At 38.3% G+C, this 16,275-nt stretch overlaps 1 protein-coding gene across 1 annotated transcript in view; it reads left to right on the top strand.

Annotated features, from left to right (window-relative positions):
* LOC124391251 (heterogeneous nuclear ribonucleoprotein L-like) overlaps positions 1-16,275 on the top strand; it is a 67,777-nt gene that overhangs the window by 47,311 nt on the left and 4,191 nt on the right. Inside the window, exons 5-11 of the mRNA XM_046857717.1 lie at positions 1,756-1,852; positions 1,992-2,064; positions 8,038-8,109; positions 8,513-8,727; positions 8,875-8,996; positions 14,409-14,610; positions 15,386-15,443. Of these exons, the coding sequence (XP_046713673.1) occupies positions 1,756-1,852; positions 1,992-2,064; positions 8,038-8,109; positions 8,513-8,727; positions 8,875-8,996; positions 14,409-14,610; positions 15,386-15,443 (839 nt within the window). The remainder of the gene's footprint in view (positions 1-1,755; positions 1,853-1,991; positions 2,065-8,037; positions 8,110-8,512; positions 8,728-8,874; positions 8,997-14,408; positions 14,611-15,385; positions 15,444-16,275) is intronic.

Raw genomic sequence — 16,275 nt, 5'->3', positions numbered from 1 at the left:
TGCAAGATTGGATAACTTGCAGAATTTCATCGTCTGTTATGTTTGAGAAGCTTGACAATTAAGGAGTACGGGATTCCTAGCTGTGTAGTGTAGTCATTGTTGGGGAGGAAGAAAGGTCTGGCAGAAGATGACTTTTGCTGAGGAAGAAAAAAAAATCTCATCAATATGATGTTTCTCCTTATCTGTGTGTAATGCTAGACGGTTACTTATCCAAATTGTTCTCTCTGATTTTGCTCTAATTTACACAGCGACTTCAAAAGCTACTCAGTGAAGCATCTATTGGATAGATATTACATAGTGAATATTCAAAGGTATTTGAGATTTATTAGTGGTCGTGCTGTGGGGGTTATATCTAATAGTCCCTTATTGCAGCTCATCAAACTAGACAAAAGCCAGAAGTATTGTAGTATTCACTATTGTACATGTTGATATCTTGGCTTTGCCTTCATGCTCAATAAGATGCTTTGTACAGTGGCTTGAACATATGGACTGGGAAATTGTTTCTACAGTTCACTTTGGCTTTGACTTTGCCTGACCACTATGCAACCCACATTGTTGTGTTTATGAATTACTGTCCCCTGCATATGTTTGCTTACAGATTTCAGCTTGTGATGAGAGTATATTTTTCTTTGTTCTTACCAGATATGTTAAACTTACACATTGGAAGATTTACATGAATTCAAAAGCATAAGCAATTGCATTTGAAAACGTCTTATGAGAGAGTAAACAAGGGCAATGAATTATATTGCTTGACGAGGTATGAAGTGAGGGAAAAGCTGTAAAGTTGCAGAAATGTCGTTTTTTTATATTTTTAGTTTTCATGGGTGGGTTTTTTGAAAGGGCATTACTTTCAGTATGAATACATTTTCGACCCTTCACACCCCTCAGATATTACTATATGATTAGCATACATACAAAAAAAATATGTACATGTATAATTTTCCAGAGAAAATATATATGTATCTATTAAATTCATAAAAATTTGAGGCTAGCTAGTAAACTCTTCAACAAATTATTGGCAAAAAAGTATTCGTGTTTTCATATATCTTACCATAGTTCAGAAATGGAGCGGCTTGTGAGAGTGGGGAATGATTTTCCTTGCATGCAGATTTTGATTTATTTATATACAGATTATATATTGCACACAGAATAGATATTTTGCATTAACTAGGGATTCAAAAAAGCGTGCAAGTATATCTGTTTTAATTAAACGCTCAATCTTTAGTAAGCCGTGAGCTTCATTGCCGCTTTCAGATTTGCTGCCATACATTCCGCAGAAAACTTTTACATAGATAGATAGATAGATAGACAGACAGACAGACAGACAGACAGACAGACAGATGTTGGGAGCCCACATTAAAAAATGCATATTGCAATATGTACATTTGCAAAATAGCAAACATTTTGATATACCGTGCAGCCCTACCAATTATATGATTTTTCTTTTAGCTTGTATACAAGCATATTAGTCATCTTTTTAACCTCTCTAGCCAAAAAAGACTACACTAAAAACACTACAGTAAAATTGTCATAGATGTAATTTTAAAGCTTTTGACTGGGTATGTTATGTGAGTACACAATTGCTTCCCAAAATTTCTTCTCTTTTGTTTTTTTATTACCTGTCAAATGGAAGGCAGAAGTGCATAACTAGTTATCGGTTTATGCTTAGTTTTTGTCGGGATCGAGTCCTAAATGCTTAGATGCCTGTAGTGACTTGGGCTTTGTTATGATTTTCCTTGACTGGCTGTCCTCCACGTTTGAATCGGTCCAGAATGCCCAGAAGGCCAAAGCGGCCCTCAATGGAGCCGACATATACGCCGGCTGCTGCACACTGAAAATCGAGTACGCTCGGGTAAATCTGCAGCGCTCACACACACACACACATACTCCTGCACACACTTACACACAGTCACACACATACACACACACACCGGTGGAGCCTAACACACATGCACTGCCGCTGTGCTTTCTCTCTCCCTCCCTCATTTTAGCCCTCACGCCTCAACGTCATCAGAAACGACAACGACAGTTGGGACTACACCAAACCCTTTTTGGTCAGACGAGGTAAGAGACCGGTCTGAGAGAGTGTGTGTGCGCGTGTGTGTGTGTGCGTGAGTGTAAATGCATGCCTATCTTTGCTTATTAACCCTGTCTTTCCTTCATCTTCATTATGTCTTTTTCATGTTTTTATTTTACGTGTGTTCTGAAATTTCTTTCAATCTTGTAATTTTTTTTTCTCTGGGGTTATAAAAAGTGTGAAAGCCAAAAAAATGCTGTGTGGTCCACAATTGCATCCTTTCAGCTGGAAGCACATTTACATTTATATTTATTCCCTTTGAGAGATGCCTTTTATCTGATTCAACTTCTCATTGAAGCAGAATAGAAACCAACATATATATGGTAAATGAGCTGACAATGATACAAGCACTGCAAAGCAAAATATGCACCGGTTGATCTGAAGGAGATACCGAGACAGTCACAGGCACATAGACTGGAGTAAAGAAATATGAGGAATGTAGTGTGGTGTTACATAATAGGAGGAGCTTTCATGCAGATCCCTGAATGCTCCTGGCTAATCATATATACTAGAGTGGTAATATCTTATTTGTCCCAAGTGATTAAATTAAAAAAATATATCACTGATACATGCTAGTAGATAAAAAAAATGCTGAAATGAGTATCAGGCCAAATAGCTTTTCTAATCATATATTTGTTTACCACATCTGGAATAGGATATGGAATGTGTACTAGAATACACACTGTAAGCTAGGTGGGAATATAGCACTTCAGCAGCTAGGCATTTAATCCAAAACTGTTCCAAAATGTTTCAAATTCAGAGAATATTCTGGGGAAAATATGAATAATTAGCTTGGCAAAGACCCTAAATGTGTGCTACAGTTAATAAACTTTAAAAATACCAAGATAGAAAACCAAAATAGAATGTCTGAAAATGTATTTTGAAAGGGTCAAAAAGCACAAGACCCATGAGGTGTCAGCTGTAAATTACCAAGAAACTGCAGAAGGAGTCAGGTCTCATATTTCAACAGATTTTTTACTGATCATCTCGATATTATAGATCATATCTGTAGAAACCAGGAGATCGCCTGAATATGCTTTCATGCTGAAAGCTGGATCGACCTTGATTTAATAAAGAGAGGTCAAGGTGGGTGGTGATGAAGTACTGAGGCGAAGGAGTTTTTGGCAGGACAAGAAGCTTTTTGACTCTAGCAGGTTGAGATAGAGATGGCGATCCTTCATCTAGGCTGAGATGCCTGTAAGGCATGCTGAAACCAGTGTGCCCTACTTAAAGAAGGACAGGTCAGGTATACCTTTGTCAGCATAGTCTGCAGAAGAGAGAATATTTCTTTCTTTGTCCTCCTTTAATTTTTTTGCTTTTGTGACCTTGAAGACTTTAGAAAAAAGTATTCAAAGGTTTTCCCAAAGGAACCCACCATAAATCCCTTAGGTGGCGCTAACTCTCTTGTAGAGTCTTCACAGTACCTTTAAGAATTTCCCAGAGGAATAAACCAAACTCTTTAACTAGTGCTAAGTGAATTTCTTACACTTCTGTGAAGTACTGTTACGGGTTACTTAGAAAAAACCCCCGAAAAAACGTTGTTGTTACCTGTGTTCTAGACGTCCTTAACGTGCCTTTAATCTTTCACTCTAGGAAACAAAAAGGAAAAAATGAAACATTTAATGGTGCAAACCATTTGTGTGACTTTGCACCTTTAAGAGTTTCCCCCAAAGGAACATGCTAATTAACCTTTAAGTGTGCTAATATTTCTGATGTAGACAATTGTCAGGGAACCATCAGCCACGCCTTCCCTCAGCACCCAGCCCGCTCGTGGCGCTTCGCCCACTTACTAACCACCTTCACCACCTTCACCCCCCCCCCCCAAACACTCACTACTGACAGTCCATCAAGGTCTTTACATTACTATTCGATCTGGCTCTTGGTACCAGAAGGCTGTGTGATAATAATGGAAACCTGAAAGTGAAGGGAGGAAAAGAAAGCATCACTGAAAGATCAAAAAGATGAATGATGCATGGTGAGCGGGTAAAAAGAAGGAGGTGAAATGGTCTTGGAAACATTAGAAATACATAGCAAGGGCATGTGATTAGGCAGCTTATGAATGGCTTGGATCACAGAGGCACTGCTGCAGTTGCCGATACCCCCACAGTTCTTTCAGCAAATAGAGATAAACAGCCTTATCACCGGAGAGCCGGCGATGTTTAGCAATCGAGTTTTTGTTGTGGAGGTACAGAAGGGATGCAGGTATTTGGATGCTAATTGAATCATAGAGTAGGGAAATAAATAAAAGCATATTAATGGAGCTGCCAGCAATAAAAGGAATACCTCTTTCTCCACCTCATTCTATCCCTCCCTTGCTGTTTTTCCCCATTGGGGCTCAAGTATTTCAGTCAGCACTTTGTAAAATTACAAGCATCACAAAGGTGTACAAGAAATGCTCGTCAGAGGCCTGGATATATTGAAGTACATCTGGCCAAAGCATCAAGAAAAATGTACAAATGTACATCAAGGCCGTTTCATTCATATATATATATATATATATATATATATATATATAGTTTTGCAAGGTAGCTTCATTCCTACAGTCTAAGTAACACCTGGCAGTATATTGATTATATTTGAAAACAGTGAGTCCCTTTAGAGATTTTGTTTAGTTCTCCACCCACCTTTCTGCACCCCCACACACACACACACACATCAAGGTCAGCTGGTGCTTGACCAGATTCAAGGCTGACTAAACACAGATTTAATGGTGCTATTGGATGGCAAGACAGCCCAATCGTTAACTAAGCTTTTGAGACTGTGGAGGTGGAAAAATAGAACAAAGAACCGACACTGGAATTGAACTAAGAACCGAAATAATGATATCCAAGGCTGCTTGAAAAAGAGACTAGTAGAACAGGTCCCCGACATCTGGCGTGTGAAGGTCACCTTGAATCCTAATGGCCCCCACCTGCACCACGTGGAAATAAGAGACCGGTGGTGCCTGCAAACTCCCACCGTTACCCGCTCATTTTGTAGCAATTAGCATCGCTCTGCACGACTTCTCCCTGTAGGCCTCCAGAGCTAAGTAGAGAAAAAACAGAAAGTAGAAGAAGGCGAGAAATGGAAAGAGACACAGCACACTCGGCTCTGTTCTCCCTCCATTGTGACAGTTTTGAGACAGACTTTGTTCCTTTGCTAGCTTTGAAGCTGTATAACAATGCCTGGCGCTTTGCATCAGTGTGGAAATCCTCATCACATATTTGGCTTTTTCTTCTTCTGTGAAAATCTCAAAACAGCACAGTATAACAAGGCATTTGCGATTGTGATTGTGAAAAAGCAAGACAACGTCCTCCTGCGTTTGTGAAATGAACTTTCAGCATTTGTGCTTAATTGATTTTATTAAGGAATTTATCAATTTTAACAGCCTGTCTTCCTCCATCCTGCTGTTTGCTTTCAGTTGGATGTGAAAGACAGTGTTGCACTTATTGTGTTATTGTGAGCGCAGACAAAACGGTTATCGGGGGGAAAAGTTTTTTTTTTAAACATTGTTTACTGTGCACAGCTGGGTTCTTATAACTCCATGAATATTTACTTTTTTTATTTATATTTATTTTTGAAACACAGCTGGACATGAATATCCTTTCTCTAACTTTTTACTTTGGATTGTCCTTTTTATTGATGCAGTGCCCTGTCAAGTGGCTTGACCTGATTTGCAAGGAAGACACGACTGTACAAACATTGTTTATTATGGGCAGTTTGAGAACAAGAAAATAGAATTATTGTCCAAGGTCCTGCTTTGCATTTTGCCTCCAATGCAGTTTTTTTTTTGTTTTCTTGTCCTTCCTAATTGTCTTATAATACATTTTTTATCCAGTCTAATTTTTACTGATATTGAAAATCCTTAAAAATCCTTCATTTAGATATAAAAAAGTGACAAATATACAGTATATTTAAAAAGATAATATTAGATACATGAAAGATGTTTAATAAAACAGAGACATGATAATCTTAAGATTAAGCAGTTGAATAAAATAATTAATTATGACTCTTGTTATAATAATAAGTCCTGCGGTTACACAGACGCTAACATATTGCTAAAATTCAACTGTATACAGTATTGTCTGCCTGAGTGTAGGAGGATAAAGAGCTTTTTTTTTTTTTATCGATCACCCGTCCATGTATAGATATTCATCAGTATGTGAGAAAGAGGAACTTGGGATATGTAATGAGCAAAATTGCTATGCTTTTTGACCATTTTTTGTATACCACAAAAAAAAAAAAACAACAATTGTAACAAAGTAAATCTGAACTGGAGATAAAACTGAAAAGCATGCCTGAACACTTTCCTGTGGCAGAAGCCTATGTTACTTAATCACTAATCACTCAAGACTGACTGACCTAAAACGTCTTACAGAAAGCTTTGTCATGTCAAAAAAAAAAAAGAAACACTTTCTGACCAATTTGATTCACAAATTCTGCAGCATTATGATATACAAATGGAGTTATACAACTTCTATTCTCTTTTGTGTCACACTTTCTTTTGCTTTGTTAATGTGTGTTAAACCAACACAAGGTGTCACACCTTACAAAATAGACTTCTGTCTATTGTTTACATCCTCTGCACTGATAAAAACTAATAACTGTTATCTCATCGACCAATTAAATTAGAATCCTCATGTGCCTGAAAACAATAACAGGTGGACTCAGAATACATGCCTGAGGTGCACCTGTGCTCAGTACTTATGTAGAGGAGGTAAAAACATCAGCCCTATTATAATTAACTGAGTAAGAAAGCTGTTTCAGGTTTGGGAATATCCTGTAAATGAGTTTGGAGTTTGGTGGAACAGATGTTGGAGGGGAAAAAAAACAGCAGGATTGCAATTAATGTTCTGAGAGTTATATATGGTTTTGTCTGGCATTTTGGGGAATAAAATGCCCTGTGGTGTTATTACTATTATTTTTCGAGGTTGTGTAAAACTTGCTTCCGTTCTCTCAAAACTGGCAGGATAGTTATAAAAAGTATGTGTAGGAATGTATAAAATGACACTTTTATACACTCTTATTTACTGTTTACTGAGTGTTTAGTGAGCTTACTAGTTAATAAACATTCTGCATGAAGTGAATTAAATAAATCAAGTACAAAATTTAACATTGTTAATATGTAAAAATTCATAGTAGGTATTGCGTAGATGATGTTTGGTTGCACAGAAACAAATGCATGTTTGGATACATTTTTAACACTGTATAATGTTTTCCAATGAAATTGTGTAAGAAAAAATGTTTAGTTGTTTAGGAACAATTTAAGATATTTAAATGTTATGCATACTGTGTATTAGGGTGTAGTCCTGATTCAAAATGTCACATATTTGTTATTTCATTAAACACAAAGATTATTAGGATTGTCTATTATCTATTAAAGATTAATAGATGTAAGGTGTATCCTAATAAAGCCAAACCTGTTTTTACTGTGTTGTACAGGATAATAATGTTCTATGTTTAGTCAGTGTTCAAGATTTCATTTTCAGGTGTCCCAGAATTTTGATAATATAAAACTGAAGAAAGCATGAAGTGTAGGAGTTTAGGCCTTGCGGTAAATGTATATTTTAGAGAAATATTTATATGCTTTTAATCGTGACTGTCTAGACTGACCTTATTATTATAATATTCATGAAGTATGCATTATTATTATTGATATTGTTATTCATATTACTATCATTACTTATGTTTTAATTTGGAGCATAAAAAAGGGTTACCAATTCTTAGTTACAAAGGCAAATTACACGTTTTTTGTCTCGTCACCTACATTTTTGCTGCGGTTGTGTTTTCACTGCCATTTCACATCTCATCACACTTCATCTCTTATTCCTTTCTATCTATTTATTTATGCATGGGTTATCCAGCTGTGATGATTGTGTGTGTGTGTGTGTGTGTGTGTTTGTGTTCTTCATGGAATTTGTTAAGGCTCTTCAGCACTTTCACACCCCACATTGTGCTTCTTCTCTGTGCTCTGATTACAGAGCGTGGTAAAGGTAGACAGAGGCAGGCCATCCTGGGGGAGCATCCGTCCTCGTATGGCGACAACGGTTATGGTCAGTCTCCATCACTCTATCTTGTCTTTTTTTTCTGCCTTGCCTGTCGCTCTGCAGCTGTTACTCAGTTCGAGTGATTAAGCTTTCTCATCCACTGTCATGCAGATAAGTGGGAGGCAGAAGGAAAGAGATGTAGGAAAGGGAGAGAGAGATGGAGGAGAGATGCAGCAGAGAAATGTCATGTTGAGGGAGGGAGGGAAAGATGAGAGTATTCTGCTAAGCACGGTGTAATTAGTAGGACCTGCACGGGAACGGGAGTGCATCAGACTAGAAAATAGTGTGTAATTTCTCTTGCTCGTTCGTTCTTTTTTGGTTTTCTGAAGCATTGCACCAGAATCTTAACAGCTGCCGTGGGCGACTGACAGCAATTCCTTTCTCTTTACCCCCCCTTGTGGCTACCCAGGGTCACACTGCCCCCTGCTGCCTCTGCCCAGTAACACCAGGTTTAAGAGGAGTTCTCATGAGGTACCTGATGTTGTGGCGTACCCTCTGCCCCAGACCTCCTCCTACATTGGCCACTCCTCCAGTTCTGTTGCCATGGTGAGCGGCCTGCATCCCACCAAGATGAACTGCACCCGCATCTTCAACCTCTTCTGTCTCTATGGTAACATTGAGAAGGTGAGTGGGCCATGAGAGGAACAGTGCTGCAGTGTTTTGTCATTACTGACTTTTTGTCTAATGGAAGTCAAGCTAAAAGATGGACTAATCAATAAGCTATAAGGAATAATCTATGTGCGTTGCTGAAAATGGTGTTTTCTTTTTCAGGTAAAATTCATGAAGAGCGTTCCTGGAACAGCCCTGGTGGAGATGGGAGATGAGTATGCTGTTGACCGTGCCATCACACATCTTAACAGTATCAAAGTCTTCAGCAAGAGGCTCAACGTATGGTACTGACACCCTTCTGTTATTAATCACACAAGCTCTCTAAGTGTGCTGTGTTTAGTATTGTTGTGAGCACCCATTAGTGTTTTGAGTGTTTTTAGTGCTATGAGTAAGTGAATCTACCTAGTCTACCTGCCTAGAATCAGGTTAGAGTCCTGCCTAAACTGTGCCAAAATGTCACTACAGTGACAATAACAATATTTTAACACTGTCTGTTTTTTTATTCACTGTGATTTCTACTCACACTTCCTTTTTTATTCCATTGCATTTAATCTGACCAATAAATAAAAACATTTTACGTACGATTTTGAGCCTTACACACCCAAACAAATTTTTTTCCCTTTAGAGTTTGTTTAATTAATATCAAAATTAAAGTATTAATTTTGTGCAGCTTTACACTTTCCAGATGGACCAGTAGTTGTGAAAGCAACCTTCAACTAGACATTTATATACTTATTGATTTACCCGACTTATTCCACCTCTTAATACCACTACTATCACGTCACGATTATAGAAACCATAAATACTGTAAAAAAACGCAATATAACAACACGTGACATTACAGAAAGAGAGGCATTTTACATATAGAGGGTGAATACAAGAAAAAGCAAGAAACCCAGTTAAGAAAACTCCAAACCTCTACACTACCACCACAACTGTGCACCTACATCATCTGGAGCAGTTCAGAATCAATTTTTGTCTAATAACATGACAGAAACATAAAAAAAATACAACCTACTAACCAAAGATGCAGAATCATAATTTGTACAGCTCCTTAGAGGCTGTAATCCAGTGGTACCGCTCGTATTCACTGGTCTGGAAGTGGAGAACAAACGCTTTCCCGGGCTGAGACACGCTAGCTAGCTTCGGGGTCGGCGGACCACGATGTATATATACTCTCACAATGTATAGCTTTTCTTCAAAATTTATTTAAAGGATTTCCGAGACCAAAAAAACTCAGATGTATTAATGTGTGCAGAGCTACACACGTGGTTTCCCTCTGACAAACCAATCAGAGTACAGAAAAATGAAATATGAAATCTCACCGATTAAAGAAACAGAGCTATTTATTAAGGAGACTAGGGTAAAAAAAAGGCCAGCAGAACAGATCTTGCAGGTTCTGGACAGATTAGATTGACATGGCAACACATAGAGGCTGAAATCTGATTGGACAAAAAAATCTAGCATACACGTACTGGAAGAAGTGCAGCCAAGAGAAACGCTACGAAATGAAGAGAATAAACTGTTGGGAATAAATTAAAGCAATTTCATGGAGAAAAAAAATAAGAATTTTGTAGGTCAGTGCTTCTGATAGTGTTTAGGCCAGCAGAGAAGGCTTTGCTGGCCCTGACCGCCCACCACTGCTTATTGATTCATTTACTGACAGCTTCCAAATAATTCTAATTATTCTGTTTTTTTTTTTAATGCTCTTTTTTTTTAATGCTGTAGTTCTGAGACTTATTTTTTTGTATGTATTCAGACCTACATGCCTTATTATATTTTTAATTTGTTTATTTATTTATGCTTTTTTGATTGATTTAACCATCTGTATTCTGACGATTCAAAAGCTAAGAGTACTCTCAGGATGGGAAGGATGGTACAGATTAGATTGACATGGCAGCACATAGAGGCTAAAATCTGATTGGACAAAAAAAATCTAACATACACATACATGTACTGGAAGCAGTGCTGCCAAGAGAAACGCTATGACTACCCTCTGGTCTGAGTCATTGTGAGACTTGCTAGTCAGGGGCATCTATGAGCTTATGCATGCAGAATGGGGCAGAAAAGATGCAGAGGTTCTGTTCATATGATTCAGAGGAAAAAATCACATGCTAATCCGACCCCTCTCAGTTGGTCATTGGTATATGATAAGGGAAAATTTGCTGCTGGGTGGGAACTTTCTTTCGGCTTCTCCCATTAGGGGTCGCCACAGCGGATCATCCGCATGTTTTCATTTGGCACGTGTCTTTACGCTGGATGCCCTTCCTAACACAACACTCCCCATTTATCCAAGCTTGGGACCGGCACTAAGACTTGTGCAACCCTAATGGCTGGGGTTCGTTCCCTGACCGGGGATCGAACCTGGGCCGCAGCGGTGAGAGTGCCGCATCCTAACCACTAGACCACCAGGGAACCTCGCTGCTGGGTGGGAACTGGCAATACAGTGGAACCCTGTTGTACAAGCATAATTCGTTCTTGAAAATTGCTCGTAGGTCCATTTGCTCGTATGTTCGAACTGATTTTCCCAATAGGAATGAATGTAAAAGTGATTTAATCCGTTCCGAGATCTCATCCGATCACTTATTTCTGCACTTAAAAAGTATTTGTAGCCTATTTTTCAAAATAAATACACCGCAAATTACCATAATATAAACATAATTTAACACTTACTCATGTGATAGTGGTTGATTGCGAGTGTGAGACGCGTACCATGCTCATAACCTCCTCGGTTTCCATGGTAATTCTATTTACTTTCGTTTTCACAGCACCATCACTGATTTTCTTGGGAGACATTTTTCAAGATTTCTAGTGAAATAAAAATATAAAACTAAAAAAAGTTACTGTGGGAGAGCGTATGAATACGGGAGCCACTTTTATTTGTTTGTTTTTTTTTGTGTGTCGGTCTGCTTAGTGCCCCACTCAGCACGTCTCTGACGCGTGCGCATGCACACACACACGCTCTCCTCCTTAAATGCACCCTCCGATCACTTGAAAAGAGAGAACAATCATTAGGTCACATTAACTTCAGGTGAGGCAATTACCCTGCCTATCTGCTCCCGGACCCACCCTCCATTCACAAACCGCCGCTCGGCCACGCCCCCGCTGCCACAGTTACGTTTTTGCTGCACTGAACAACGACAGCAAACGAGTGATACGTCATCAACTAAGCGACTGATGCGACCCTCCGCCGAAAACGGGGAACCGGCAGCGTGGGTTTGCTCGTGCCTTCGAAATTTGCTCGTGAAACAGAGTAAAATTTTGCGAGCGAGTTTGCTCGTATCTCCGTTTGCTCATACTATAGGTTGCTCGTACAACGGGGTTCCACTGTACTAAATTATTAAGAAAATTTCTCAAACAATCTCAACCATTAAATTAATTTTGTTTATCGGTTTTGCTCTACTACTGTATGTGTGAGGTGCAAGCATCAAAAGCACAGGACTGAGCTAAATTATCTGAACACAGGAATGTATGCATATTTTCAGTCTAATTAGTAAAAATTACATTATGCTAATTGCTTGACTATGAATTTTCTCTCAGCCTTTAATGGACCTATTAGGTTCAGGCATGTTTTTAATATTCATGAGACATTTTGAAATTATACCTAAATTACAATAGTGTGCCTTTTTTTTTTTTTTTTTTTTATTTTATTATTATTGCTTTTTGCATCTCACAGGTGGATCTGACTGACTCTCCTCACTTGTTATTAATATTCATTCATAAAGCAGACCCCTGCTGCTCATTAATATTTATTAGATTGCTAATAGCCTTCTTAGCGAATCGACAAAGCATTTGTGCATGTCAACACATGCAGACGTCTTGTTTGAAGTCGATGTTTTGCACGCAAATGTGCAGCGTCATTTTTAATATTGTGAAACCCAGAGATAAATCAGTGCTTTGTGAGCTGTAGGGAAGTAAGTTAGCAGTCGGAGGTTCGCAAAAATAAAAAAATAAAAACCCAGACGTTCTCCTGGCTCCCGTCAATAGTCATTTTAAATTATTTTTTCCCCCTCTGGTGCTAGCTATAGAGTCGTGTCTATCATTCTCATACTAAAAAGTCCAGTAAAGATTATGTAAAAGTGGTCCACCATCAGCTTTTTCTTTAAATATTAGTAGTAAGTAAGTGGTGTGTGTGTGTGTGTGTGTGTGTGTGTGTGTGTGTGTGTGTGTGTGTGTGTGTGCGGCGTGTGTGCGTGCGCGTGTGTGCGTGTGAGTGTGTGTTTTGGTTCTGCTGTAGATCTACTGGCCCTTGTGGACCATAGCAAAGTATTAAATCATGTCTCTTGTGTGAATTAGATAAAGTCCATGGCTATGAAAGAAGTGCAAAAATAGAGGTGAAGTCAATACACAAATGAAGACACCAAAATTTGTTTAGATTCCACTTTCTCTCAGAGATGATTCGACTACATGCTCAACGTTGTTGTTTGTAGTTTGTGTCAGTGAGTTCCACAGAGAAAAGCTACAAACCTAAAAGTGATTCACACACAATTTTTAAAGTGAATTTCATTTTGATTTAAATGCCAAACTGCATGTTAGGCTTCATCAGCAGCTGGCATGTACGCTAACCAGAGGCACAGCAATCTCTGCTACTTTCCTCTAAGCCTTGTTTTTTTTTTTTTTATGTCTCTATACATGTTTAGTGAAAGGATGATATGGCAGGTATAAATGAAACTATGCTGAAAGTTTTCTTCTATTTTTTGCAGGTTAGACAGTAAAGGGGACTGAATTGCTAATATGAACTAAGGTTGTGAGTGCGGAATTAAAAAGAAAAGACAGAACAGAGAATTCCTAGTCGAAGGAAACGCATCACAATGTTATAGGTATTTAGCATACAGTTCAGAAATTTTGTATCATACACATTCATAGACAATAGTAAAAAAAACAAGGTTTTAGTCATGTTACAGTTTGAATGTTGAAGCTTAATACAGTAAGAACTACATTATAGAAACTTTCAGCATCTAAGTGTCAGAATTCTGCGTCTCATTTTTATTTCCCATTCCTTGGAGAGCCCTCAGGGAATGAAGAGATGTCTCGTTGAATCGACCCACTTCATCCATCAGGATAATACACCGGCGAAGGAGCAGATTAACTTAAGAGAAATTGTAGCATGCGAGCACTAACCTGTCGTTTCATTAACCTAACCAGCTTGTTTCCTCTGCTGTTTTTATCCTCCGGCTCTTAAAGCATGGGCATGTGCAGACCGGAAGAAGGTGCCAAAGATGCCTTTTGTGTGACAGTGATTTAAGCTGCTGTGTGCATTTACATAAGCCGTGTCTGTGTGCTTCTGGTGAAGATATATACTGAGGATGAGCAGTAACGAGGTTTTAAAAAATGCACCAGCAGCTGAAGGTCGAGCAGTTTATAATAAGATATATCTCTCTCTGTTGTCTGACTTTTTCTTTTTCTAGCCTGGAGCCATGTCTCCTTTTGTTGCCCGTGTTGTCGTTTCCAGAATAACACAGAAAGATGCTTTTTTTTTCCAGTGCTCTAAATCTGTCTTTCCTGACTGATGCTTCCTTCACTTCTGAAGGATGATATTCACATTCACTCTTTTGTGTTCTCACTTGTCTCTCCTCCACCATTTAGTTTGCCTCTGTTTGTTTCTTGTCTTTCTTTGATTGAAATGTCTATCATTTTCTTTCTTATCATTCTCTCCCCAATACTCTCTGTCTCTTTCTCTCCCTCTTTTTATTCAGCGTGTCCAAGCAGCACGCAGTCATCCCCAGCCAGGTTTTTGAGCTGGAGGACGGTTCGAGCAGCTACAAAGACTTTGCCATGACTCGCAACAACCGCTTCACCAGCGCTGGGCAGGCATCCAAAAACATCATCCAGCCTCCTTCATGCGTGCTGCACTTCTACAATGTCCCTCCCTCCATCTCTGAGGAAGACCTGCAGAGGGTTAGTGCATGTGCCTAAAAGTCTTGAATGCAGGAGAAAAGCGGCGACGGAATTATAAAGGACAGAGTAGACCAAGCCAGTGCAGCTGTTAGAATGGGAACGTCCACAATCTGTCCCTGTCACCTGCTGCTGTCCGAACACACTGTCTGTTAAGCTCTGATAACATTTAGCGCAGGTGGAAATGTCAGTTGCCATGATAACCATGATAAATGAATTCTCTTTCATAAATATAATGCATTTTTAAAAGTGCATTAAGTCATAAATAAAGAACAATGAGAGAGTTTGATGAAGCAGAGTTTCTCTTCACACTCTGCAATTCATCAGAACAGCACTTCCAGAAAGGTTTTGTTCTTAAAAAAAATATATATATATAGACAGTAGGAAAGTATTTATATTGAGGTACATTTTAAGTAATTATCTGTACTTATCAATTTTGAAACCTATTTACATTTTTCCTCCACTACAATACAGAAAACCATGTTGTTCTTCACTGCTTAGAATTGCATACATGATTACGTAAGAATAAATGAGAACGTGTTTTAAGACCCCAAGTGTAACCCCAGTGTGTTTAGTAAGTCCTTTTGGAATTGGAGCTTTCATAAACATTCGAGTACAATGGAAGGGAATGTATTACAATTGTGGGACATAATAACATTAATAATGATAATAATAATAATAATAATAATAATAATAATAGTGCATTTATTATTATACGGTTTTGGTGCTATGTTGTTACTGCCACTCATGCTTTCAATGTCTTATTAATCTTTTCCAGTTATGCACAGAGCAGGACGTGCCAGGCTTCATCAAGTTTAAAGTGTTTGACGCCAAACGTAAGTTCCTACGCTTCCTTGTTTATGTCTGTTTTTGTGTTTGTAATGACTGTAAATGTGACGGCCAAAAATAAAGATTTGAATCCTTTATTTCATGGATGAGGCATGTGCCGTTTAGACCTTTTTTTTTATAAATCTTTCCCGCCCTACAATTTTAGAAATGTAGATGCTATGGTTCACATCACTTTCGTACATTCTTCCACATCTTAAGACTAGTGATACTACTGCTGATCATCTTACAAGTATTTTCGATTCCTTACCGTACTCTGGATTCCCATCAGGTTTCGATTTGATTTAAAAGATTTTCAGGCTGACATATAAAACCCTACATGGTATTTCTCTGAGCTCTGAACACTCTGCACGCTAAAATATAACCTTCTGTCTTTTTAGTCAGGTTTTTTAGTTGTCTTATATTATCTCATGTATAACACCTTGTGTGAGAAGGCTCATTTGGACAGCATTTTTCAGCCCGGCATTTTAATACGATATCTGTTTATCTGTATTATCATTAATCAACAGATGATTGATGAGTTTCTAGACTTATTTCCATACAGGCTGTAATGTTTATCCAACGCATACTGATATTCACTTAATCTCCACAGGTGACAGGACTTTCTATTCTTATTCTGCTAAATTATGTGGTTCGCTTCTGGCTGATTTCAGACACACACATTATGTATTTTTAAATTGTATTTTTTAGGTTAGCTGTTACTTATATATTGCAGAATGCAAAATGGAGTTTTTGATATGTGTGCTAATTTTATTTTATTTTTTTCTTATATTGTATGTAAAGCACCCTGAAAAAACACCTTTTTAAAGGCACTATATAAAA

This window comes from Silurus meridionalis, chromosome 9 (assembly GCF_014805685.1).
Source record: "Silurus meridionalis isolate SWU-2019-XX chromosome 9, ASM1480568v1, whole genome shotgun sequence".
NCBI classification, from domain to species: Eukaryota; Metazoa; Chordata; class Actinopteri; order Siluriformes; family Siluridae; genus Silurus; species Silurus meridionalis.
The sequence above is the reverse complement of the archived record's forward strand: the minus strand, read 5'-3'. Positions and strand labels throughout refer to the sequence as shown.